This window comes from Drosophila santomea, chromosome 3R (assembly GCF_016746245.2).
Source record: "Drosophila santomea strain STO CAGO 1482 chromosome 3R, Prin_Dsan_1.1, whole genome shotgun sequence".
Lineage (NCBI taxonomy): Eukaryota > Metazoa > Arthropoda > Insecta > Diptera > Drosophilidae > Drosophila > Drosophila santomea.
The window spans coordinates 3,751,291-3,778,162 of NC_053019.2; the positions used below are offsets into that span (position 1 = coordinate 3,751,291).

At 44.0% G+C, this 26,872-nt stretch overlaps 1 protein-coding gene across 3 annotated transcripts in view; it reads right to left on the reverse strand.

Annotated features, from left to right (window-relative positions):
- Positions 1–920: 920 nt before the first annotated feature.
- Positions 921–26,872, reverse strand: part of LOC120450976 — a 47,996-nt gene continuing 22,044 nt past the window's right edge. Inside the window, exons 3-9 of one of the 3 annotated variants that reach the window (XM_039634272.2) lie at positions 16,556–16,677; positions 5,590–5,788; positions 5,448–5,533; positions 5,100–5,352; positions 3,247–5,039; positions 2,913–2,961; positions 2,537–2,676 (exon numbers count right to left, since the gene is read on the reverse strand). In XM_039634272.2, the coding sequence (XP_039490206.1) occupies positions 2,940–2,961; positions 3,247–5,039; positions 5,100–5,352; positions 5,448–5,533; positions 5,590–5,788; positions 16,556–16,677 (2,475 nt within the window). In that variant the 3' untranslated portion in view covers positions 2,537–2,676; positions 2,913–2,939. Of the gene's footprint in view, positions 2,677–2,912; positions 2,962–3,246; positions 5,040–5,099; positions 5,356–5,447; positions 5,534–5,589; positions 5,789–16,555; positions 16,678–26,872 lie in introns of all 3 variants that reach the window. The other 2 variants (XM_039634269.2, XM_039634270.2) reach the window with 2 other exon arrangements.

The following is a 26,872-nucleotide window of genomic DNA, read 5'->3' on the forward strand; positions in this document are numbered from 1 at the left end:
AGTAACTAAATACAAATTAAAGAAAACCTTACGATTTTTTACAGACATTTTACAGTTTTAGTAATGTAAATAATAATTTTTCAGTGTATACTTTTAGGATCAGAAAACGAAAGATCTTGGACTCCGTATTTACGACCCTGGTACATAGTGGTAAAAGATAAAATCTGAGGTGTTACTATATCAGAATCTTTATTATACGAGTACATTAATTCAGTTTACAGTTTTACAAAATTATTTGTTTGCCTGACATGTTTTCGATTTAAAATTTACATATGTTAAAAACCGAAATTAATTTCGTTTGTGTCTGGGATGGATTGCGATTTCAATGTTGGTAATAATATTTATAATACTTATTCGTCATCGGCCCAAGTCGGTAAGTGCTTTAAAATGTTTGATTGGCAACCGGAAATGAATTTTAAATTCATGATTCTTTAATGTTTGGCTTTACTTAGAACCCATTAACAAGACGATGCAATGAGGTTGACGTGTTATGATCAAATGGACGACTTACATTTCTTAACAATCTCTTTAATATGTACACATATTGTACTTTATCTACATCTGCGGAAGTCTCACTTATTATAATTAATTTTTCTGTTCAACAGTGTCTAAGTTGGTAAAGTAAGATGCTTCATTTGAAGCTAATATTTCCTAAAGAATTCTTGATAATATATTCAATTTACGGATATATTTTCCTATCATCAGTGTAATGGAAACTACTAGCCAATTGAAAAATTATGGCTCAGTCTTCGCCTTGCTCTTTTGCAATATATGTTATAATTGAAGTATAATTGCAGCCGATTTTCATTTACCGTAAATGTAAGTTCGATTGTAAATGACACACAAAAAGAAATAAAACAATTGTAATAAAACATGTCCAATAATACTCTTTATAAAATCGGAATTTATCAGCCAATATATGAAATTGATCTCCTGGGTGCATTGTATACACCTATGTATTTATTTGTAATGCAGATAACCACATTTTTGTAACATAGGAATCTAAAACTATAGTCATAAGTCGTGTTTAAGCCGAACTGGATTGACCAATGATAAGTGGTCTTGCTTCTTAAATTGATCGCGATCATCTGTACAATTTTCGAGGGAAAGGGGCATCAAGTCTTAAAACCTCAAGTTGGTAAGCCTACGTATTTAAATTAATCGTTACAGGTAAACCGTATATATTGCAATATGCCATTTTATGTATAAATGTGTGTATATTTGTATTGTATTTTAAACATAATATTTTTATACAGAATCAAATAAATAGCGTGATAAATTTAAAATTATATGTAAATGTATTCATAAAGAACAGCTACGCCATTTCATAGGAGTTTACCAGCGACAGATATAATTATTAAGAATAAATACTTTCCATGATTGGTTTTTGAATACTCGCTAATTTAGCATAATATATGTAGCGAAGTAAATTTGAAGGACTAGGAACCAGTACGACGTATGATTATGTTTATGTATATGCTTATAAATGGTAATTAGATACAATTTTTCAACTAATACAAACGAAATTGGTTTGCTTATTGTAAGAGCATGCTTATTTTTCGTAGAACATTTTGGCTTACTTGCAATTGCGCTCTATACCCTTGACAATAAGGAAATCAACTATTTACTTATAAATTAAACTTTTACGCATTTAAAACTAACCAACTTTTCAGCGCAAAATTATTTGCGATTATTTTTTGTATTTTTATCAAGTGGTACTGCCAGGTATAAAGGAATCGTATGTGGGGATACAAATCTCACAGAATCGAACTAAGTCAGGGAGACTTAACAAGTAAGTTATTAAATATGTATCAGGTCGGGGTTGTCATAACAAGGTCCCCCAGCTAGCCGCCTTGCTGTTGCTTCTTTTTGTCGAATATGGGAAGCTTCGACTTGACTGCACCTTCGCACACCATCATTCTTTGCTGCGCAGGCTTCTTGTCCAGATCGAAGCACAGGGCATCTGCGTTCAGATGCCGCTTGAAGTCAGAATATCGACGCGACTCGTAGGAAAGGTAGTTGGAACCCAGGGCAGAGGCAGCCACGGCAGCTGCTACCGTCCCGTTCCCATTGCGATGGTGTACCGATGGCGGCGAGGAGTCCTGTCGCTTCCGCTCAAAATACTCCACTATCTTGGCGATCTGTGCGGATCTTGTGCTGGGCAGTGCCGTGAACGAGCGGTCGTCCCAGAGCAGGGAATCAGAGCCTGCCAAGCTACTTATATCATCGGAGCTATCCGTGTAGATGGACGAGGTGCGGTTCTTACAGTACAATAATTGATTCGTTGCAAAAGGACTGCGCTGAAGCAGAGTATGAATCTCTGAGTCCAGAGCCAGTCGATTGATCAGACCCGCTGTAGCCGCCATTTGGGATTCGCTGCCGTTCCCGCTGAGCAACGCATGGTGGCAAGTGTAACGTCGCTGGTGTGTGCGCCGCGATGCCACAATGTCGGCGTCCAAGTCATCCATCGAGTCCAACGCTGTGGAAGATGAGGTATTTCCCCCGATCGCAGCGGGATCATTGTCGATCAGTAGCACCGACGAGGATGTCGAGGACGTGTCGTTGAGCAAGTGGCTCTGCTGTTGTTGTTGGACCGCAGCAGCGGCTGCAGTTACGGCGGCGTTCGATGTCGAGGTGGCATAGTAGCAGCAGCGACACAAACTCGCCAGTTTATCGCTATAAGATAATAATATAATCAGTAACTGGTTACCAAGAACTCAAATACAAGCCCTACTTAATGTACCAAAAACATCAGACAAACATTTGTATAGCTTTTTTAAATGCTTAATGGCTTTGTGACAAACATCGACTAATAAGATGGTATTACACAAATAGCACGACAAACTTGTAATATCTTGAAAAAAGTGACTTATGATTGTGATTTGTATGCTTTAGCTAAACAAGTCACTTACTTTTCGTGTGCGCTAGGGGCTCGATATTTATACCGTGGCTGTGTTTAACCTGGGGTATGCCGAAATAAGTATCATATATGAAATATTTTTAAAATTAATGTTTGTGTACGTATCTATATTCACAGTTCATTGAGCTAACGTCAGAAACAGACAATTTAAAAACCTAGTTTGATTCTGATAAATACAATAAAAGTTTCTGAGCCATTTACGACTACAATATAGTAATTAAATTTCAATTATGATATAATCTATACATTTAAGAGATTTACTGAAAGTCTTTATCTAATACGGTACGATATTAAAAAGTAAGTTCAAAAATATCTTGTGTACTCACTTGATTTCACTATCTGCGCTGACGCATGCATCGAGCATAAGCTGCGTCTTCAACTTCTCATAGCAACAGTTGCTACTGTTGCCCCCGCCGCCGCAACCAAACCCCAACGAACCAATCCCGTTTAGCTGCCGTCCAAAACTGTTGTTGGTTATCGCCGCATCGGACTCTTCGTTGAAGCACGAGAAGAAGCCACTTTCTATAGAGTCCCGCCTTGTTAGGTTCGTCTTTAAGGGAAGCTGCTCACACGAGTTCTTTAATTCGTTAAGATCGCAGGTGTTTTTCAGTTCGTCGAGCCCAAGATCAGCGCAGGATGACACGGACACCGGAGTTTCCACCAACCTGGTTGAGCAGCCAGACATGGGAGTGGGTAAAGCCTGCGCCGCGGCTGTTGCACCGCTACCCGCTTGGTCTTTCGATTTCTTGGCGCTTTCAGTCAGATCCTCACACGAATTGGACGCACCCACTGATGCAGTCAACGTGATTGTAGATGCGCTGGCCTTTAGTAGAGTTGGGCTCTCGAATTCACTGGTACTGGTACTTTTCATGCTGGTGCCATTGGGACCGCGAAAAAGCGGATGCGTATACAAGGAATTCGCGCGATATTTTCGAGCGGTTGGGACAGTGGCCGGACGCACGGCGCTGTCATCGCTGCTGGATTCCGCATCTGCACAGTTGCCACCGCCATCGGGATCCTCTCCTTCCGAGTTGCAATCATCGCAGTCATCCTCATCGGCTGGCAAAGTTGTTGGTGGTGGAGCATTGGTAACTGCTGGAGGAGCAGCATTACTGAATCGCTGAGGAAGTCGAAGCTCGATGGCGCTGTATTTGCGCGTCATATGCGGTGACACTGGCAGGCTCTTTGGTTCATTGGGCGTGGCTGCCGATGCCCTTTCATTAAGTTTCCCTGTTGCAGTTTCATCCGTACTCGTTCCACCACCCTGAGCCACCGCTTTGCTCTGCATTGCGGCCAGCTCTTTAAAGAACGGCGCTAGCATCTCGAAGCATGAGCTGAATAGATCTCCCACCCCTGCTGCATAGGTCTTAGGATTGGCGTCCAGGATTTTCTTAACACCACGCAGCTGCGCCAGCGCTTCAAACGGATTCGGTTTAGAGCCGTTGTGATCCTTTTCGGATGTCGGCTTGTACTGTGGATCCTTAAGACACATCGTTTCGCCCACTTTGCGCAACGTGAGTACAGCAGGGACGGGTTTGGGAAGTGGTGGGGGATCTGGAATAGACGTGGCGGGCAACTGAACAGAGGAAAGCTGCCTTGGGGGCGTTGGTGAGTGAGTGGATGAGCGCTGGCGCTGCATCTGATGACATCGCGCCTTGTCACTGGGCGACGTGTGCATGGGGAAGTGGATGATGTTTTCGCTTAGCGACCGCCGGTGCAACAGGATCTCGGCCTCCAATTTCTGAGTAGCCCGTCGCACCCTAGACTTCAGTACATGATCATCAAAGCCATTGCTTCCAGCAGACCCATTAGGCGTGGCCGGAAGCGCAGCCGAGGCAGACTTTTTACTTGGAAATCGGAAGCCGTCCTCGTCCACTTCCTGTAGGTGGCGCGGAGTTAAAGTGCCAGCAGGAGCAGTACAAATAGTGGCCACCGTGGGTACTGATGCCCGGGGAGTCAACGTTACATTTTCCGAATCGCTGCCTCCTGGAGAGCTGTTGATCAGCTCCAGTGAACTGAGTGGGCTCGCTCCAGCCGACGACTCATGTTCGTATTTCTCCAGCAGCAAAGTCAACTTTTTGGTGGCATCGTGGAACGTGGGTCGGCTCTTGGCATCGTACTGTAAGTTATTGAGCGGGTTACAACACATTCTTAGATTGTTTGCAAGTCCAAAACTCACCAGACAGCAGTAGAAGGCCAGACGTAAAAACACAGGAGGAGTATCCATCGGACACAATTCTACAAATGCCAGGTAGTCCAATCCAAAAGACGCCGTGCGCGGCATCATATCCGGGTCCGCTTCGATGCGGGCTATGATCTCGCACTGAATGATGCCGAAGGAGAAAACATCGCTTGTCTGGTCGTACCATTGGCCCTTCAGGCACTCCGGACTAACCCAATACGGAGAGCCGACTGTCTCCAGGCGTGACTTTCTGCTGTAAGCAAGCCCATTTTTGATTAGTTTAATTAGAAACCTGGATTTTATAATTGTACGCTGTTATAGTTGTTTAGACCAGGTTATACTTACGACTTGACTGGTATCTTTGCGGCTAGACCAAAGTCCCCCACTACGGCTTCGTACTGATCGTTGGCCAGATTGCGAATAAGTACATTCTGGAACGAGAGTTTCATTATTAAGGAGCTTGGTTGTCCTTGCGGTTAGTACTCACCTTGCTCGTCAGATCCCTGTGAAAGATGCCTGCGTCGTGAACGTAGGACATGCCGCGCGCTATACCCAGCGCCAGTCTTATCTTCTGCGTGGCGCTGAGCACCACCTCCTTGTTGGCCAGCAGCTGCTCCAGGGAGCCGCCATTGATGTACTCGGTCAGGGCGTGCAGTTGGCCCTCCTGCACGCAAACGCCCATGAAGCTGAAGCAAAAGAGGAAGGAAGTCAGTTAGTTAAAGTTTGCCACTGCATTGCAACTATTCGGTGCGGCCCGAATAAGTTTCACTTTCAATCACACAACTTGACGGACACTGCAACTCCGCAGACCCGAGATTTCTTATCGCCGGTCGACATGCAACCGGCCACCCCCCACTGGTTGTTGGCATTGTTAACAGCCTTGATTCGATGCAAAATGAAATTCGAATCCCCTGATGCGGCAGGAGCACGCAATAAAAAGAGAAAGTTTTCCCTTGAATGGACACACAGCTCCTTGGGATTGGGAGTTGGAGTTGCAATAGAATCTCCTCGGATTTACAGAACAAAGAAACCACTTCCTAAGCACTCATCCACTCATCTCCGCTTCCTGCTCAGACAATGTCAATGACTCCTAAGCCCAAAGAGTCAGTGACTCACTACAGGACGCAGCACAGTCTGAGGTCACCAGGCTCGGCAACCGGAACTGTAAGCTTATTAAGAAAATGGCAACGCATGCGTCTACCTTCTGCTAACTCCCTTCTCAACACATTGTGCAGCCAGGTAAAAAAGGTGAACTGCTGCCAGACACGGCTGACAGTGATGCTTCAAGGTGACAATGAACTTTTGAGGAACTATGAAACCATATCAGCTTGCATCATACTATGGATACCCTAATAACATTCCCATTTTTTTAAGGGCATTTGTATGCAATTTTGTTATGCTAAGATGTTCTTATAGAAATGTACCCAACATTTCCAACCGATTAGCGCATGTGACTCAAGTCCCGTGCAGGTGTTCAGTACGAAAGCCATATCGATAAGGGTTCACTTCCAGTCCGTCTTCTGTCAAATGGTCTAATCGGACATGCAGGCCTTATCTGCGCACATGTTTCTTTTTGGCCAGCCCCGGGTTAGAGCCATGGCCCAAAGAAGTTGGCCAAATGGTTCCAAACTTTGCGTCGTGTGCCAGATAAGCTTTATCGCCTATAAAATATAATCGCCACACTGCACCGCTCTAACTCAAGTGGCGTTTAGTTCGCCTTCCGTTCGATTGGGCCATTAGTTTTTCACTCGTAGTAAATATTTATTTAATTAGTTCAACCGCAAAGCACTAAATCCTTAATAAATTTACAAAATGGTGTGTGGGTCGGAAATAATTGCTTCGAGCACGCAACCTGTCACCCCATCCACCGCAAAACAGACACTTTTCCGTCAGGCTGTCAATAAGGATACGGCAGGGTCTCCAGGGTGCGACTGGGCGCGTGACGTCAGGGCACTGGCAATCAAATGTTACTGCCACCCCGGCACCTTTTAACAACTCAGGAGTCCCAACGCATTAACATACGGGTTGCAAAGGGGTTGGCAAAGCCCACCAGTTGCATACTTTGCAGACTGGCGTGATATGTGGCATTAGAAATCACAGCAGCCCGATAGAGTCATCAGCGGTCTGCGGGGAAGCTTAATTGAAATCAGTCAGGTCACTGGCTTTCCGGCACTAAAACATGGACCTGGAGTTCAGGTGCGGACAGTACAGTGGAGACCGTACACAATAAACTGAGTTTTATATACGAAAAAGGATGTTACAATTTAGAAGCATTTATTCTGATTGACAAATCGATTGCTATACTAAACTGAGAAATCCAAAGACTTTAAACAAAATACTTAAGCTACCTACTTAATTTACTTAAGCTCCTATTCTGACTGGAATCGATTGAGGAACATGAGGGGTTTGTCCATAAGAGATATCCATAAGCATTTGTAACTCAATTAGTTCTCGAAAAATTCGATCTTTAAAGGAACGTACACAAAGCGTTATTACGCTGCATAAAAAATGGAAATGTCTTGGCCAAGAGGGCATGACCCTTTTAAATTTCTTGATAGATGCCACGCCAGTGTGTGGCAGACACATGTCAGCCCTTCAGACAGTCCAAGGGCTTGGATCTAAAATAAAGTTATCACAAAGGCGAGACAACTCGATCCCAGGTGTTGAAAGCGAAGGCAGGGGCTCCAAGGCCCGAGGGTTTTTGTCTGCCGCACATCCTCTTCGCCAGGAGAGACACACCTCTGCCCTATCCACTCTTCTCCAGACTCGTGACCGTGGGTGCAAGCCGCACTTCCATTTGCATGACCATCGCAGGGATTTACGGCTCTAATTCAATTTATTTCCTTGCGTGATACACGATTAGTGCCCCGAGTGTGTGCACCCATGCCCTTTCCTGCCCATTAGCGGCTTACATTAAGAGGATTTGCCTCCAGTTAACACCTTTAATGTGCGCTTTAAGCCGTTCCCAACTCAACATGGCTTTGGAGAAGAGATCTGTTGACGGAAAGGATTTAATTGAAAAGCACGGGAACTGGTTTCTGATTTTAAACGAGAGTGGCTACCACACAAAAAAAAAAAAAGACGCACCAACAATGTTTGATTGCACGAAAAGTACTTTGTTAATTGGCAGTTAATTTATATCGCATTCATCAGGCTGGGTGCACTGTTATTTTTGGAACGCGAAAAGATTAATTAATTATCAAAAGGGGCGAAGGCAAAGCCATTTGCAGTGGGCGTCGAAAGACTTTGTGAGGCGGGTTCGTCGACATCAAGCACTGCCTGGAAAGCGGTAGCTGGTCAAAAGGGGAGGAGATCCCGGCAATGGTGTCTCCATTCCGTTCTCTAGCAGGAAATGAAAACACGTCGAGGGCCCACTTGAGAAACTGCAGCTGAGGCTGCCGGGAGCAGGAAGCGAAACCTACTCAAGCGGTTATAAGCCTCTGAAACTGCCGAAGAATCATTGTTCTAGCAGCGTTTAGATTTTCAATTTGTTTTTTGTTTCGCCAGTTTTCCTCCGCTTTTCCCTGCAGCCAAAAGAGATGTGATGGTTTTAAATTGAAATGTGCTGCTCTGCTAGGTGTTACAATATTTGTTACAAGCATTACACTGTTTTCCCGGGAAACGCTGTACGTTCAACAGTCGGCAATCGGCAGCCGGCTTTTCTCTTGCAAGTTGCAATGAAAACCATAAATTGACACGTTTGCACGTTTCTCTCCCAAGACTGCGCCAATTGGTTTCCCAGACTTTTCGCAGACGGAGCCGCGGTCCAACTAAATCCGCTAACTGCCGCTGGCCAGGCCAGCCAGCTTGGTTATTAGATAGACTGACTAATAAAATGCAAAATCCCGCTGGAATTCTTTCACCCGTGTGTTGCAATAACCGCCGCCGAAGCATTTTATGTTGGTAAATCGAATTGGAGCATTAAAGCATTTTGCGCCTAATTGAAAATTATTACCACAACATCAGTGGCAGCAACAGAAATTGCAACTACAGCAGCAGCAGCAGCAGCAGCAGCAGCAACAACAGCGGCAACGGCACGATCGCGGGGTTAAAAGGTTGACACAAAGTAAACAAAGTAAACGCTTTTGGGCAAACAGCAAATATCCCAAGACCAGGCCCAATGCCCAAGTTCCAAATGAGACGGTGGCAGTGGAGCAGCAGCCGCTGCCGCAGCCGGGGGCGTGGCAATGGGCGTTATAAATGGTCCTAAACGCTGCCAACTACAATTACCATTCGACATTTGCTGCTGTCGGGGAGTAACAACAGCAACAGTCACAGCAACAGCAGTATTGCGAAATGAAATGATTGAATTTGGTTTTCAATTAGAAAAATATGCAAAACGTGAGGCGAAAATTATGCAGATTGCAGCTGCAACAGCAGCAGCAGCAACATCCAGCAGTGGCTGCTGAGACTACTTCCTCTTCTCGTTTTCACTGCTGACCGATTTTCAATCTAGTGGAAGCTAGTGCAGCTCAAAAAGAAAGCTCATGTATCGCGGGGTGTTGCATAAATCTGAATATCTAATGCTCGCTTTTTGTTGTGCAAAATTGATTGAAGTGTATTGAAATTGATTGAAAGTTGATGACATAATTTCGTGTATACGAAACGCAGGCCAGAGACAAAAGACAATGGCCAAACGCAAACGCAAATTGGAAGTGAATGTTGGCAGTCAGCCGGCCGAAAGACGGCAAGAGATGGATGTTTTATGGGACATGGGCCTGCCTGACACGTTTATTTACCATTTTACGGCTTGATTTTATTTTGCTTACTTTTGCATGCGGAAGCCGACAATTACAAGTGCGATTTATGCAGACAAATATGAGACGATTTATCGCTGGGAGATAAACTAACTAAAAATCCAGCGGATGCACACTAGTGAGTAATTGCTGTCGAGAAACTTGTTACAACACGGCATCAGCAGCACGCAACTTAGAGAAACAAATCGGTTTGGAATGGAATGCAAGGCAACTCATTAAATTCCAATCTGTATCTGTATCTGTATCTGCATCTGTCGCCGAAAAAACTCTGAGTATTGTGCGATACATGTTACTCATGCTCTCGTTCATTTTTTAGGGTACATCAATCCTGCTGCTCTTCTTTTTATATGTTTACATGTGTTAGCACTTACAGAGACCCCAGCGACAAAAACACAATGTAATAATAATATTGCCGTGGGTTCAATGACTTGCAATTGCGCCGCATTGTCTTGTGTACTATACATACAAATAATTGTGGCTGAGACAGAAAGACATAAAGCATTACCAAAATAAACAAAAATACCAGCAATATGCATAACCCAGTTTTGGGCCAGTCAGTTTAGTTGTGCTTGGCATTGCCAAAAAGGCAAAAAAGTAAAAAAGCCCCTCCCAAGCTGGATGATCCAACGATAATTGCTGGGTCTATGGAATGCATAATTTTGTGTTTGCTGTAAACACACACTACCGGTTTAAATTTAGCCCACACCTACTCTTCGATCCATAAATAGACGGTATTCGGAAGTGCTAATGAAATCCGTGATGCAAATAGTGGAAATACTGCAGATGAAGATACGAATACAGGTACATTGACGTCAATGCAATTCACGATCGAATCCAAATCGAACAAACTGATCACGGGCGTCTAAAAACAAGCTGCCTAATGAAATTGCGCGCGACAGTTTACCAGGCCATGTTGATCATCAATCAGAAATTAACCCAATTTAGCTTTCCTACACTGCCTGCAATGGCAACGATCTTCGATCTGCGATGCCCGCCGTGCGATCCGTGCCGCACGGCAAAACACGGAGGCAGCAGAGCAGCTTCAACAGCTTACAGGCCATCGCCATCGAAATTGCCATCGATCGACAATTGACAATCCCAATCGTCGAGCAAACATGAAGAGCTGCGCTGATAAAAGTGCGCTGCAAGTAGTCAACCAGTCTGGCAGTCTCGCCGTCCAGGGTATCCATTAAGCAATAAAAAGAAATGTTTATATGGCCGCAATCATGACACGCTCTCTTTCGGCCTCGTGTTGGTGCTGCTGATGCTGATGTTGCTGCTGCTGCTGCAGCAGGTGTTGCTGCTGCAACTTGTCAAAGTCTGAAAGTCGGGTAACTGTACAAACTACCAGGGGCCAGAAATTAAGGACTCAATTTGGCCAGACACTAAATCCCCATAATACTACTCACACTGACATCTACATATGTATGTACGTATAGAACTTAATTATATATGCGCGGATTTCGGAATTCACTCAAACTGCTGCCGCGCTGCATGAATGGCCAATTTAACCCATCTTGCATAATAAAATTCTCATTAAATTGTCAACAGTTTTTTGCTTGTTCTCGGCAATCTTTTCATTAGCCCGACAATGTGCAACTGGGCGCCCATTCAATTCAAGGCCAGCCATCTCAGTTTATTGGCAAGCATTTCATTTTGCTTCGTTTCATAAAAGGGGACAGAAATGAGCCGCCAACGCTCGGCGACACACAAATCAAGCCAAGACAAATAATGGCCGAGAGACAACAATGTGCAGTGGCCCCTCGAAAAATGGAGGCTTGTGGCAAACACATCACTTCTATACTATACTTCACCATACTATACTATACTATACCATTGTATACTACCTATATGCAGGCATTCCACCACCACAGACGACCTTCAAGTGACGGCGCGACTCGACTCATCGCAAGATGAGTGGTAGCTCGATCGACTGAATGACTGGCTATCGAGGCATTCAATTAAGTGCAATCTGACCTTAGTGGAATCTCTTGCAACGCCAACGCCGCGTTTATCAATATTAATAGTTAAGCTGACGATTGCCCAAGTCGCTTCAAATCGGGGTCAGAGCTGAACTGCAACTGCAACTCGTGCGGAAGTGTAAGGGCTCAGTGGACCAACCGGCTGGGTTAGCACCTTAAGTCATTAACCCGCGCATTTGAGCATTTGCATTTGCATGCCAACAATTTGTCAACATTTGCCCACAACTTATCACCTGCTTAGCATCGCAGCCAGGCGCAAAGATCAAGTGCCGCCAAAGCAAAAGCTGAAACAGCAGCTCTTGCGGAATTTCCACCATTGTTTGCGGCCGTAATGAGCCGGGCCAAGAACTGTCACATGTCTTTCGCGGGCTTAGTCGCGTTAAATGAGCGTTTAAATGGCAGCTTGTTTACTTTTTCCCTGCTCGGCTGTTACAAGTGGAGTTCGCCAGTGGATATATATATACACATACATATGTACAATAAAAAAGGGGCAAAACAAAAAGTGTAGAGGACACGGCGCCACCATCGTCATCGCTGTGTTTACATTCAGCGAAAGGCACTCAGTGGAGCAACTACCAATGGGATTTGTGAGTCAAACGATGGAAATGCGACAGCGCACTACCAGGAATTACGTATCAACTATGAAGAACTCGGTACTCAACCATATGAATCGTATATTATTGGTTAATAAAACAAGGATAAAAAACATAGGCATTCATCTTATGAATTTAAAAATCCCAACGCGTATGTATTGAAGTATAGTTACCAGTCTGGTTGATTTCATTTTCTAATTGTGAAATGCCGAATACCAATTTGGATTAATGGACACTTTTGGAAACCAGCCCCTTGAAATAAATACATCTACTGCAATTTCCTAATTTTCGCAGTGCATGGTGGAGCTGCTGGTGAGTAGAGCATAGAGCAGGCCATCTGTCAAGTTGGTGGCTGCCTGGGAGCGGCGACAGCTACAAGTCATGCCATGTGGGTGGGTGGGTGCCGGTGCCGGTGCCGGTGCTCCACCAGTGGGCCAATAGAGGGGGCAACAGGCTGGGCAGGGGGAATGCAATGCAATTGTCTCACACGCTGGCTGTTCTCATTGTGCGACATTCCGCATTACGGCGGGCGCGTGATAAGCCCATAAAAAATACACACCGCCAACGGCAACTGCTCAACTACTCAACTACTCAGTCGGGTGTGTGAGAGTTTCAGTTTCAGCTTTGTGGCCAATAAGTCACCGATTCGGGCGTGGGTGGGCGTGTGTGCATACTATTGGAGACTTGGCCGTACTACATGGCGTGCTGCCGGCTAGAAAGGCGGTTTCAATTACCCAAAGATTAGTTCTATTGACGCTTGACTGCATCGGCGTTACAATCATAGTCGGACTTGAGTTCGAAAGAGGATGCAACGGTACAGCTAGTTCTGGCAGCCAATCAATAGGCTTCATTAGCCGGATCGTGAAAGCCCACCTTGGGAGGCGGCGGACCAGTGGCCCGCATGGACGCCCAGCGGTGTAGCTGTTAAAATTTGACAGTTAGCCGACAGTCGCGATCGTTAAGCATCATTAAACATGCCCGCCAACAAGAGCAGCGCCTAACTAACTAACTGACTACTCACTGCCAGTCATTCAGTCATTCGATCAGTTGATCATTTGGACGAGCTGCTGGGAGCGGAGTGTTCAGCGATCCACGTCACTGATAAAATCCCAAACGGGGATCGCGAATGGCGGATCGCGGATCTAAGCGGGGTTCAATCGGGCGGAACACGCATAGGTACTACTAGCTCACGCATATACTGAGGTAAATAACATCGCTATTTAATAAACACGAAGTGACGGATTTAAATTGACTGAAATGCACCTATCACAGCTGACCGCTCACAAAAAAATTAATAGCTATCATGTTTATGTGGCTTACTCAGAGTATTACCATCTTTTTTGAAGTGTCATTACTTAATTGATTGAAGTATAGAAATTTCTGTAAAAACTAAATAGCTTTGAGAAGCTTGAGAAAAAGAAAAATATTCAAATTCTGTTAATTCCACCATATTGTTCCTGATTGCAACTACTTGTTCTCCCAGTGTCGTATTAATTGGCCCCAGTGTAAATATACTCGTATAAATAGCTTTGTTGCAGGGGATCCATAAAACAAATTAAATGCGTGCGTCTGAATTTTAATTTCACTATCCAGTCGGCCGATGGCGCCACAGCTGCATTCCAGAGTTTTCAGAATTTTCACTTAGTGCCGACGAATAAAGAAAAGTTGGCAGCTGCAGAGTCGCTTTAGACTATGTGGTTGTTGTTACTTCTGTCGGTTGGTTGCTAGTTGCTGTTCCGCTGTTCTGCTGACCCAAATCCATCTCTCATCGAGCCCGGCACACAGCGAAATAAGTTGGCCAGGGCATTTAATCAACAGAATCCGTTGCATTTAATTCCCTGACTGCGATTCGCCGCACGTTTCACTCAGCTCTTTGTCAGTAACAGCCGCTAATGCTAATGACAGATGTCATAAAGTCAGGTGGGTTCTACCTCCAGGATACCTTGGAGTGGGATGGCATCTAGTCGCGTTGCCGTAACGGATTCTTTCCGATTATACTCGGTTAAAGGTTGAACGCCTGCAGGCGAGCAAGAACCAAAAGAATGGCAACTAACATTAAAGACATGTCTCTTTCCATTTTCGGGGTGTTAACATCGTAAATGAAAGGGCGGGTCCAAACACACGCAAAGAGAAAAAAAAGAAAAAGGTCTAAGCCAGAAATTGCATATTCATGGAGGCTAGCAGGAAAAGATGGGAGGTGCAAAATGGATTGGTCTGTCTGGTCTGGCATTTTGCGGAAAAAATTGCAAAAATAGAAAACGGCAACAACAGCAGCAGCACCAGCACCAGCAGCAAAAAGTCCCTGAGAATTGCATACAATTGAAGTCGCTGCCATCAGACACTCATTGTTGCGTGCAGTCACGTGAGGAAGAAACAAACTAAAGAAAAATAGTATAAATATATTTGAAAAACAGCAAAAAACAAACCCCAGCGAAGTGAGTGAGCTACGCAGCTTGGCAATTAAATCTATTCGAGCCCGACAGACAACAATGTCACGAGGGTTGGCCATATTGTTTCAGACTTTGCCACTCAGCCAGCCAATTACATCAGCAGTTTTTCTGTGACCCGTGAGAGGGTCCCCCAAACACTTAACCCCTCGTTCCCCACCACCAATGAGGAGTAATGCCAACACACCTGGTCACTGCCAAGGTAATTACAGAGAGTCGGTGCAGCCTGAACTTGACCTTTACGCGGGCATCGGAAATGTTTTGTGCGATATTGGTCTTGAACCCGCGCTGAACTCCAACTGGAACTCTTTAAAAATGCCAAAAACAAATGGCCAGTCGAAAAATATAAACAAACCGCCGAGACCATAACATATAACAGGCCAATCTCATTTCGGTAAACAGTAAATATTTGCTCAGCATTAATTTGAAAGCACTCACGCTCCCATAAATACGATTGTGTGTAAAAATAATATCTATAATGATGTCAGTTTAGTCAGCGGTCCCAGAAGCACAGATGTCAAGAGTTACGACAGGCTGAAAGTGAATCATCATACCCCACACTACATGATTATTTCCATTTTAGCATAGGTCAGTATTTTTGATGATGGCAGCAGCGCTGATGCCGCTTCTACCCCTAACAAGTATAGGGTGTTTTTTTTAGAGGTATAGAACTTTAAATTGCAATAAAACAACGATGGATTATTCGATTGACATGAATTTTATTGACATGAAAGATAATCTTGTGGCATTACATTTTAAATATGATTTCTGGCATATGACCGCCACGGCTGGCTCGGATGTAGTCCAATCTGGACGTCCAATTTGCAATGACTTTTTCCAATATTTGGCCGTATATCGGCAATAACACGGCGAATGTTGTCTTCCAAATGGTTTAGCGTTTGTGGCTTATCCGCATAGACCAATGACTTTACATAGCCCCACAAAAAGTAGTCTAGCGGTGTTAAATCACAAGATCTTGGAGGCTTATGAAAAATCGGGAACAACAGCAATCTCGTTTTGGGCCCATTCGACGAATCTACGCCTTGCTTGATGATCGTTTGGTTTCAATTCTTGCACGAGTTGGATTTTGTAAGCACGCATGACGAATTGCCAAACCAAACTGAGAATAAATCACTTGACAGCTGTTAAATCGGTCGCCATCTTGAACAGTAATGCCAACTTAAAGTTCTATACCTCTAAAAAAAACACCCGTTACAAGTTCTGAAATCGAGTGTAAAATATGCAAAACTGAATTGAATCCGACGGGGAACATGGGCATTATTTGCGTAGAATTCAAAATAAAGACCCCGCGCGATGAACCCATTAAATTGTTTACGTAATCCATTTAAATGAATGGTCAATTCGCGTCGAGGTGCGAACTGAATGCGTAAACACAATCGGGCCACATGATCAGCAAAGGCTGAGGGAGTGCATATGTATGTAAATAAATATCATCATCTAGAGTGGACAACAACAAGCATTCATAAGTATCGCAGTCAAGTTTGCAATTAAAATCAGAGAATGAGTCAGACCACCGAGCTTGGCATTGACCCATAAGATGCTTTTGCTTGCTCGCGATTAGAATGAGTATTTTTAGACGATACGCTGGATCACAACAAACATCGTACCCCATAGCCCATAATATCATATGGAATATGGTTATTATACACTTACCTCAATATATTCGCATGCGAGAGTTTGTTCAGCAGCTGCACCTCCCGCAGCATATTCGGTCGATTGGCCCGCAACTGATTCATCTTGAGCACCATCACCTGGCCGGTTGTACGATGTGTGACCTGGAAAATCGGAATCAGAAAACATTGCCAAAATCAGAAACATGAATTCATACATAGCAAGCAGTAGGTAAGTGGCAGATCCATAAATCGTTCTGCCGTTCAGCGCCTGACAATTCAAGTGCAAAATGTGAGGACACGGCTAAACTAAACCAGGTACACATGTTCGAATTCATTTTGCAATGTTCCAGGGTCAAGTTCGCGCGGAAAGTTGTTGGCGAGTGCACAGCAAATAGTTCGAGAGCTGGAGGATAATTGCATCGAAACAAGTGAGACAACAAGCAAAGTGGTTTTCACGGATTTGTGCAGACCAAATGAAAAATCAATAAACCCGTCTATTTGTATCTGTCTGCGCTTGCAAATTGTTCCAATGCAATTTGATGGTCGGTGGTTAGCGAGCCGGAGACGTCTGCAATCACAATTAAAATTATAAATTGAATTTGCCCTTTCTAGGTGGCTTGGGTTGGGTTAGGTCCGTACGTAAGCCCACCAAGGGTTAAATGTCATGTGGTTCTGGCGTAGGTGCTATTCCTTTACATCCTATACACTTCAGGAAAAATTATAGCCCAAACGTTGCCGAAAGTTAGCCACTCAATAAAGTTGGAAATTTAAACCCCTAACTAGACATGTGAAAAGGTTGAAATCAAGCTGTGGCCATCTAAACTTGAAACCTAAGAACAAAGAACATTTTTTAAGTCAATGCTTTGCCTGTAGTATCTTTATTTGTAGATAATACTTTTGATTTAAGAGAAACTTTTTCTCAGTTTAGAGCTCGTCGGACGTCTGAGCCGGGATTGCCACTTGGCACCAGACAACATTATTCACAATTCACTTAAATAAATAGCCCCAAGTAGCTGCCAAAGCGCACACACGTACACACGTTTATGTGGACCGCCGTCGACAATGGCAACTAGTGTTCAACTCTTCTTGAATTGTATTCTATTTTTACGCCGACAGCAAGCAAGGCAAATAAGTAGTGAAAACAAACAGCAAGCTGAGCCTCTTCTACATACTTCTATTCCTTGAGCGCGAATTTCTCGGCTCTTTGCTAATGGCAGCAAATTAAGTTTCCTTGTCCCTCGCAATCCCCGCGAGCGAAGTCTATATAGGTGAGTAAGCTGATACGGGCCGGATGGATGGATAGATAGGATACGGGGGACACTTGGAACCCGGGAACACGTGTGCGTGGGTGACACACACGACGCCGACAACTACTACGATAAAAGCGTCAGTACCATTACTGCAGTACCTTTAGGTGTACCTCATACAAACAACAGTCGTAACCAAGTCATTGTCGTTCTTTATTGTCCTGTTGCGCTTTTACCTCATTTCGACTGTGAGCTGGCTGGCCTCCATTCTCTAGCTGCTAGCTGCTAGCTGCCTTTGCGTCGGTGTTAGCAAATTTATGAAGTTTCTGTTGCCATTTGCCTCAAGATATTCGCTTACGCCCAGCGGGCAAAGTCCAATTCACGGCGGTCTGCAGTCATGAGTTGTTTGGCTTGTTGTCTCCGCCGGCAGCAGCATGTGGCAATCAAAATCAAGGGGGGGAAGGAGTTGGTTGAGGTGTTGCCAAGATTCTTAACTCGGCTCAGAATTCGATTTCCGCTTTGTGTCACTTTATTTTCGGCTAGCTCCTCATGTCATTCGCTCATTTGCTTATCTGCCACTCAAAAAGCTTTCAATATGCTTATGCCTTATATTTATACCTATAAAATCGCCTCATAATGCTGACACACCCAGCCGGATGGACTCGAAATGTATTTGAGTAAGGCAGTTCTTTTTTAAATCGCTGCTGTTCATCATATTGATTTTACTGGCAAGACTAATTGTGAGTAAATCAATTTAAGTTTCACTAACTTTGAAATCTTCTATATCTGACATATTTATGCCAAGCTTGAAATACCATAGAATATGCAAATGCTTTTGCACTTTAACGATTAAGTTAATTAATATTAATACTGTTTTTATTTCTACAACAAATTTTAATTTTCTGGCAATCTTGATTTCTGAAAGTTTCTACCTAGAGAAGTACCACTGTATTTCTTGCTTTAATTGCCTAATTACTTGTGCGTGACCAATAAAGTCGATGGCTTTGCGTCCGTTCGCCAAATTGATTTGCATAAAACGAGCCCGTACCTTACAGACATTCTGTCACACAGCCTGTCATCCCGACCGACAGGCCATCAAAAGAGCCACTCCCCAGTGTCCATTGAGTGTTTGCCGGGACAATTAAACCATTAAATGCGTTTTAGAATGCTTTAGAAGCGCTTAATGAGCGCAGCAGATGAAAAGAGGCTGTGCAGTTTCCACAAAATGCACGCCGGCTACGTGGTGTATTTACCCAAAAATGTTTGAACCGTTCGTGCCGCAGACAAAGCGAATGAGCCGCCTCTCCTCCGTCTGGTGCAGTGGACCAAAAAGTGGCACGTCCGTGTTCCTAAGTCCGAAGAGCCAGTCTGCAACTGTGCTAAAAGATAACTTACTCCAGCCACCACATATGAGTGTGCTGTGTGTGTGGATTGATCTTTTGCTCGGCGGCCAGCTTCAAAGACCGTCCATTTGGTTGGCTGTTCCGTTGGCTGGTTGGTCGGCTTCTTATTGAAAAGCGTTTAGGCCAGCAATGACGTGAGAAAAGAATTACCCGCGGAACACAAACATACTCGTACATCATAGCCGGCATCGATGGGCTTCCAAAATAATCAATTACGGGCGAAATCCGAAAACGAAAGGTGGTGTTCCAGTGAAAGAAGCCTCCATTGATCTGGGTCGTCGTGTGTGGGAAAGTTATTCCCAAGATTCGATTCTAAAAGCTTTTTACCAGCTTAGAAAAATCCCGAAACTTTTCCAGAAATCCATCGTTTAATTTACCCAAAATGTGTGATAAACAATGGCCGAGCGTACACAACAGAACGAAAATTTTGTTTTAAGCCATCATAAGACATAAGAGCATTTTGAACTTCTTGGTTCTGTTTGCTTATTGTGAAGCATGGAAACGCTTTTAATTTTTCGTTTGCACTTTAAATAATGTCCAACTTAAAGTTCCGTCGCCGAAGACTGCAAATAACCTCAGGAGGTGAGAGTGACGTCACTGTGCTCCGTTCTGCGCATTCAAATGAAACGCATCAAATGATTATTACTTAACCAGTTTTAATGGCCAGCAGAGAGGCTCCTCATCTCCTCATCGCGTCGCATCGATGGTTATGTCAACAGGCAACAAGCAGCAAGCAGCAAGAAGCAAGCAGCAGGCATTTCGGCATGCAAACAAATTTCATGTCTTATGCCGTAAAATACTCGTATTTTCACTTTCAGTTGAGGCAAAAATGAAAACAACAGCGCCACTATAAAAATGGTGGCGGTTGCGGAAACAAAACAACAACGAAAGTTGCCGCACCACCTCGCCAAAAAACATCCTTTTTGACCAAAAGTCCAGGCTTTGGCCGAAAACCAGTCGCCGCGACTCGCGACTTGCGACTCACACTGACATTTCAGCCGGCGGAAAGGAAAAGATACAAAAAACCAACCAAAAATTGGTAATCGGTAAGCGGAGAGAAAACCCCGCTCATTTCTGGCCTGTTTGCTTGTTACATACTTGTGTATTATCGTTGGCCAAAAAACGCGTTTTCAGCCAAACGGACGCGGCATGTGGCACACGTGTGACATTCGATCTTCGACTCGATTGCACCGGCTATCACCGACTACCACCGACTACTAGTTAGTTGCTGGTGATGAAAATATTCCAGCTATTTCCACGGCGATGTTGCGTTTCGTTTTGCTGCTTGACAAATACTTAATGCGATTTACAGTTGGGTTTTTTCATTCACCAGAGAGCCGGAGTATGAGCCTGCCTGGTCAATCATCTTTCACATGGCAGCGTGTTGTGGCAACACCAGTTAGCGGTACAATGTCACCGGCGGAACGACTTGGAGGCAGTGAGTCTGGCCAAAACGTGTTCTGGCACACTCCGTCGCGTTTTTCACACCGCTGCGCAAACCCAAGCCCAAAGCCCAAAGCCTAGAAATACGCACTTCGACGACGGAGAAATGTCGGCTAAAACCATGTAAGACAAATATTAGGCGAGGTGTTGCTGCTACCAACTTCTGGTCATTCCCATTCCCAAGTTGTTGGCAGAAAAAGAACCAGCTGGCGAGCTGAGAGCTAAGAGCCAAGAGCTGGAAGCCGGCTTTTGAATGGAATTTAACCCAGTTTGCTTTCTTCTTTCTCGATGGCTGGCTTGTTGTCTTCATTTCTTCATTTCTACCACGCCAACTGGCTTTTCAGTTTGCTTTGGGCGTCAGGGGCCGCTCTAAATGGCCTTTATTGCTACGGTCAGTTATAACGAGCCGATGGAGAGACAGGTGACTTTGTTTGGATATTTGCATGGAGCTGAAAACGGGTTAAATGGGGATAATATTGCACGCTCTATTGTCACGAGAACGAGCGGAGTATAATTAGGATTCAGGTTAAACTATCTTATAAGAATTGTGTGTGCTGCATACCATTTAATTTACTTTTACCTATAACCCAAACCTACTATTGTTGATCTAAAATTAACCTTGACAGCTGCACTGACGTATACACAAATATTTTTAGACATTATGATACGGTCAAATCGTTTTAGCCTTATCTGGCTGAACATATATAAAACCTACTCTCTGGTTATATCAGCACAGTCAAGTACTAGGATTATAATTCAATGGGTAATCTAATCAACGGGCCGGCGAGTTTCGGGCCCCTCTTATCGGACCATGGAAAGTTCAACTGCCCAAGGTCAAACTTATGATTGGGCCATACAGATGCATCCGTTGGCTGAAGGGATGGAGATCCGGGGATCCCGAATTAATTAGCCAAAAGGCGAGAGACCGTGTGCATCAATCACCATAAACATTTATTAAGCCGACAATAGCGGAACGCAATTGCAGATAAAACCCCAGCCAGCCCCCAAATAAAAGATATATATCTCTATATTATGCCCCAGCCGCAAACAGAGTCGTAAACAACGGCAAAAAACCATAAGCTCAAGTGCCGTTTTAAGCGATTTCGAATTTGGTTTTCATGTGAAACGAGCGGAATTCGTTGTTGCACCTTGTACATTCACACCATCACTATTTCTTTTTCCAGATGGTTTAATGGACGGTGGGCGGTACCATGTGTGTGTGGGCGACCAGGAAGTGTCCATTTTGAGGAGTGCAAATCAAAGAATATTTGAGGCTTCGAGCGGAGACGTGTGTTGCAAGCTGCAATTATCGGGGGCAAGACACGGTTTCAGATTTATGCAACCTTTTATTGAACTTGTTGGGTAATGTGGTGTGTGTGTTTGTGTGTGCCTCGGACATCAGATGATTATTATGGTTTGTGGCCGTGTGTTTGTGCTTTTAATTGTTAACGGAAGCCTTGGCGCAGTTATGTAAATCTTTTTGCTTTTGCTTGGAATGTTTTTTATCTGTTTTTTTGGCGTTTGCCGTTTTTTAGTTTGCCATACTGCTCCTGCCTGTTGTTTCACCTTTTCCTTTGTGGCACATGTTTAACAAAATTTTATTTCGTGTTAAGCAAATAATTTAACAAGTAAACTGTTGTTGCCATTAGATGTTGCCGGGGCAGGAAGCAACAACGGCAACAGCTGCAACTACAACAGCAACTGAAACAGCAGCAGCAAGCTCACGCATATTGCACAACTTTTAGTGGGAAGATGAGGTGGGAGCTGGCAATTTCTTTTTCCAGTCTGTTTTTTGTAACTACAGCAATTATTAGCTGTTAGTTGGAGGCAACATGGAAATTCGATATGAAATTGAAAAACCCGCGGTAAGAAGTGAGTGTTTGGCGGAGGCGGGGACAATTAACGCATACTAAACTAAACTCAACCCGCTATGCATCACGAACACGCGGAAATTGCCAGTACATCTCATGCATTTATCAGCTAAGCTCGAAGTAATAATAATAACAAACATTGCATAATCAATTAAATCTGACAAGGAGGCCTCACTGCTATCAGCCTTCGAGATCACCTTCAGCAGTTCATTGCACGTTCGTTCGCTGGATGGCAAGCTGGCTGGATGGGTTGGACGACTATCTGGCCGTCCGTCTCCGTCTATAACTAAGTATAGTTTAATGGCCAGTGTTATGTCACCGTCATCCCCCTACCCACCCATTCATTTTAAAGACCCCGTAATGCTGTTCTCACGAACTGAGAGACTCTAGGACTCGCTTTAATGACATCGGACGACAGCAGAAGTTTACGATTACACGACCGGCGTCGTTTGGGCCATAAAAAGCATTCAAAATCGAACACGTTCTACATATTGAATTGTAACCATGTCACAATAGGAACAATCCAGCTATCCAGCCAGCCGCCATGTGTGATGACTCGGCAACTGGAGATTCTTTTCAGTTTCAGTTCCAGTTTGATGTGGGTCGCATCTTAGCCTGGCATACGCTTAAGGGTTCGTGAGCGGGGTCTTTTAGGAGCGCTGTTCCTACTGCTCACTTCTGAAATTAATAAACTGGACTACGTGCCTGCCATGGATACGGAATGGTTGTTTGTTTAGGTGAGGCGCACGACGACGACGACAAGACATTCTTGGCTGGGATCGAACCTGATTTGTTTATGGGCTTGCCCAGATGCATATTTTCCCCTAGATCTATCAAAAGCTTTACACGGAACGTCGACGACCCCCGCCAAGACCTAAAGTCATAGTATACAACTATTACCTATCCGCCGATCCGAAGGTCATAATTATTCATATTCGTACTCTTGGGGTATCAATCATTTGCGGTTGTGGAATGTGCTGAAATGGGCAATCCGCGCACATTACTGTACAAGATATATATACACGTAATGACTTAATAATTTGCCGAACAATATATTAGACTGATTTATAGTGGCCCAGTGCTATCTCTGTCTCGCTTCGCCTCTATTTGTGTACTTTACTTTACGATACTCCGCTATACCGTACAATAATAAAATTAAAAGCCGCTTAACTTGTTTACTTTTGCATCAATGGCATGGCAAAAGACATAATAAATGGGTTAAGCAAACACACTCTCACAAACGCACCTACAAACCAGCAACGTCATTAACCGACCACGTTTCGGGCCCGTTGAGTGCCTCAGATAGTTGAGGGATCTTAGATTGCAGATTGTACGTAGCACTGCCACTAGCACTAGCACTACTCACGGAACGATTGCATGGGCATTACGGTTTTCAGTTATTTCGTTTTCTCTAATATTCGGCGCGGAAAAAACACCCCAAGGTAGTTCCGCAAAACTCTGTCGGCTTAATTTGAACGGGGTGCCTTAGAAAGTGTTAGAAACACTCACATGACTGAGCTCTTAGTGTCTGACTCACAGGGGAGATATATTCACAAATTATAATAAAATAAGTGCACTGTTATAGTCAGTAGGAATGATGCAAGCAAATGAAATCAACTGTCTCTCCGTTTTGTTATCAGTTCAATCACGTAAAAGTTTTGTGCTATACTAGAGCCACAATCCATATTTATGAGGATCGCGCCATTGCCACCGTGTATTAGAAAGAAATGAATCTTCAATACATGGTTAAGGCAAATAAATGGATAAATGTAACACAAAATCAATTAAAGACGTCTTGTTCTACATGAGCAGCAGCTATAGACACCTCTATATATGTGTGCATATGTATATATACTAGTATGTATGTACATCGACAACAAGTCGCCGCCTCTAACAAACTGTGCTAAATACCAGAAATGAAATAAAAACAAAAACCGCACAAGACAGTGCAAGCTGTTAATTGGATGTGGCGACTGTCAATCGATAGGTGGAAGTGAAAAGCCAGAGCAGAACAGAACCGTATATGTACCAGTACTAATACTCCCCGATTTCCAGTGCGTTTCTCAAGTACGTCAGCAACAGGGATTAGGGGTGTGCTGCGATATAATTTGACCTTAGAGCCACTAAATTGATCGAATTGGCAATTGAAAGAGGCTTCGATGGGGGGGGGAAAACACACTTTTATCGAACAGAACGGCAAGTTTTCAGTTTTAATTTCATTCCATGTCGGCGCCATACAACCCCTTCTTGCCACTAAGCTCTTTGATCGCATATGCGCGGCGAGTAAGTCATACAATTTAATTGCTTTTATCGCACGCTTTAAATCGCAAACATCAATGGCTGTGGGCTCTGTCAATTCAATTAGAAAAGCACGCGTGTTTGTGAGTACCTTTTTGCCTCAGACAGTTGAACTCACACTCTAACGAATAACAGATGCATTTGGCCAGTTGTGACACGTCCCTGTAATTAAAATCAACATAAAATCCAGACACACGCCTTCCGCTGGCTTACCCATCCCCATTCCTCTGTTTTCATTAAATGACAACAGCAAGCACTTCCGTTTCCATCGCTTTCCTCCGGCTATTCCACTGAGTGTGGCGCATTTGCCATAAGCGTCCAAGCGCCCATGTCGCCTCCATTCCACTTGGCCCAAAGACCAAACAGGCCAAGCCGATCCAATCAAGACGACTTGGGTCTCTTCGGATAGGATCGGTGCCCGTTGCATGGCGACCATAAAAGGGTCACTGGCATGCTGCTGGCGATTAGCACCAGATGCCATGCGAAAGGGTTTTCGCCTCCCTATTTGGCTAGAGAAAACTCAGACGAGATGGGAAAGTTTTATGGCAAGACGAAAATGGGGAATACTCTATCTTCACTCAAGAAAGAATGATTTATAGAAGTTCTAACTATCCGTGTTCCTTTATGAATTGAAACTACTTGTATCCATTTTGGATTCGGATCTTTTAATTTCCTTTTAAGGCTTTTAAGGCTGGTAAGGATCGTGCATATCCCTAGACACCATTGTAGTGCACCCTGCAGCAAGAGTATTTCAGCTACAGAGCCGACGAATCTCTGGAGAGATCTTTGGCATAAAGAGCTGCATTCGAGATCCACGCAATTTCCATACCCAGAACGGCTCGAACTTTGTCGGCTTGTTAAGTGCGCGATCGGGTACGAAATGTAATTGGTTTGGCGCGTTAATAATCAATTGGCGTTTACATTTTAAATGTGGCATGCCGCGGACAGGGAAAGGCGGCTGCGTTTGTTCTCCCAGCGAGACACTGAGGAATGCCAGGCAGGCCAAACGGAGCCAGCACTCCAAACTCTCCATTGAGATCGTGGCGACGTCTCGGCTTTGCCGTCTGCCCTTGATGAAGTGCCACATGCTGCCCGTTGCCACAGTAGCCAGTCCGTTTGATGGAAGACACATGCCCCCTCCCTCCTTCCCCTTTTCAGCAACGGAGTTTTCGTTTGTGCAACTCATGTCAAGTGGGCCGGACTGGTCGGCGGCTACACGTGTCGCCCAACGTCATCGCCATCGCCAGCACCCAACTAGATCTAATCGAAGCCGGATAGCATTACACGGAACGAAATTATATCATGTCGCTAACTATCATTTTAAAACTGTTCTACCTAGGTTTGTAGTTAAACTAAATATTTATTTTCTGTAAGCTGAATCAGTCTACTTGTCTTAAGATACGTCCTAGGATAATCTTGCAAGATAAGCAAATTATTTCCTGATGCTATTTAGTGAAAATGAGTCCATGAATTTAAACATCGAGCAAAAACACCACATATTTCAAGTGACAATCGCAATATGAACAGAATCAAATCTGCAGATCAGGGCATGCAAAAGCCCAGTTGTAATTTGAGACGTTCTGTTGGATCAATGGGATAAGAATTTGTTCTGAGTGCAGAAACCTGTTGGACTGGATCGATTGGTGGCGTTTCAAGCCCAAGTCCATCAATCAGCGGCTTGTTTAGCAGGTGAGTGAGCCATGGGCTGCAGAGCCGGGCTAAAATAGCTTTTTAATTGTTGCAAATATTTATAGGAAATTTCTCACGCATAGTCAAATCGAGTCGTGCAAATTACCTGGCTTCAGTTACCTGACTCACTCAAATGTCGTGCAATTAAATCCAAGGATTTGACAATAAGGAACGAAAAGCTCACCTGAAAGCAGAGAGGGAAAACATGTATTAATTCGGTGCTACGCGTGGTGGCAATGAACTTAACTTCATTTAACAATCTACTTTTGATAATTAAAATGTGCGCATAAATTATTGTGCACTTCGTAAGCAATCAGAAGCAGAAACAAAAAGTAAAAACATCACTGCAAACGCTCCACATAAAGAAAGTCGAGAAGAAAGAAACATAAAAACACAAAATAAACAA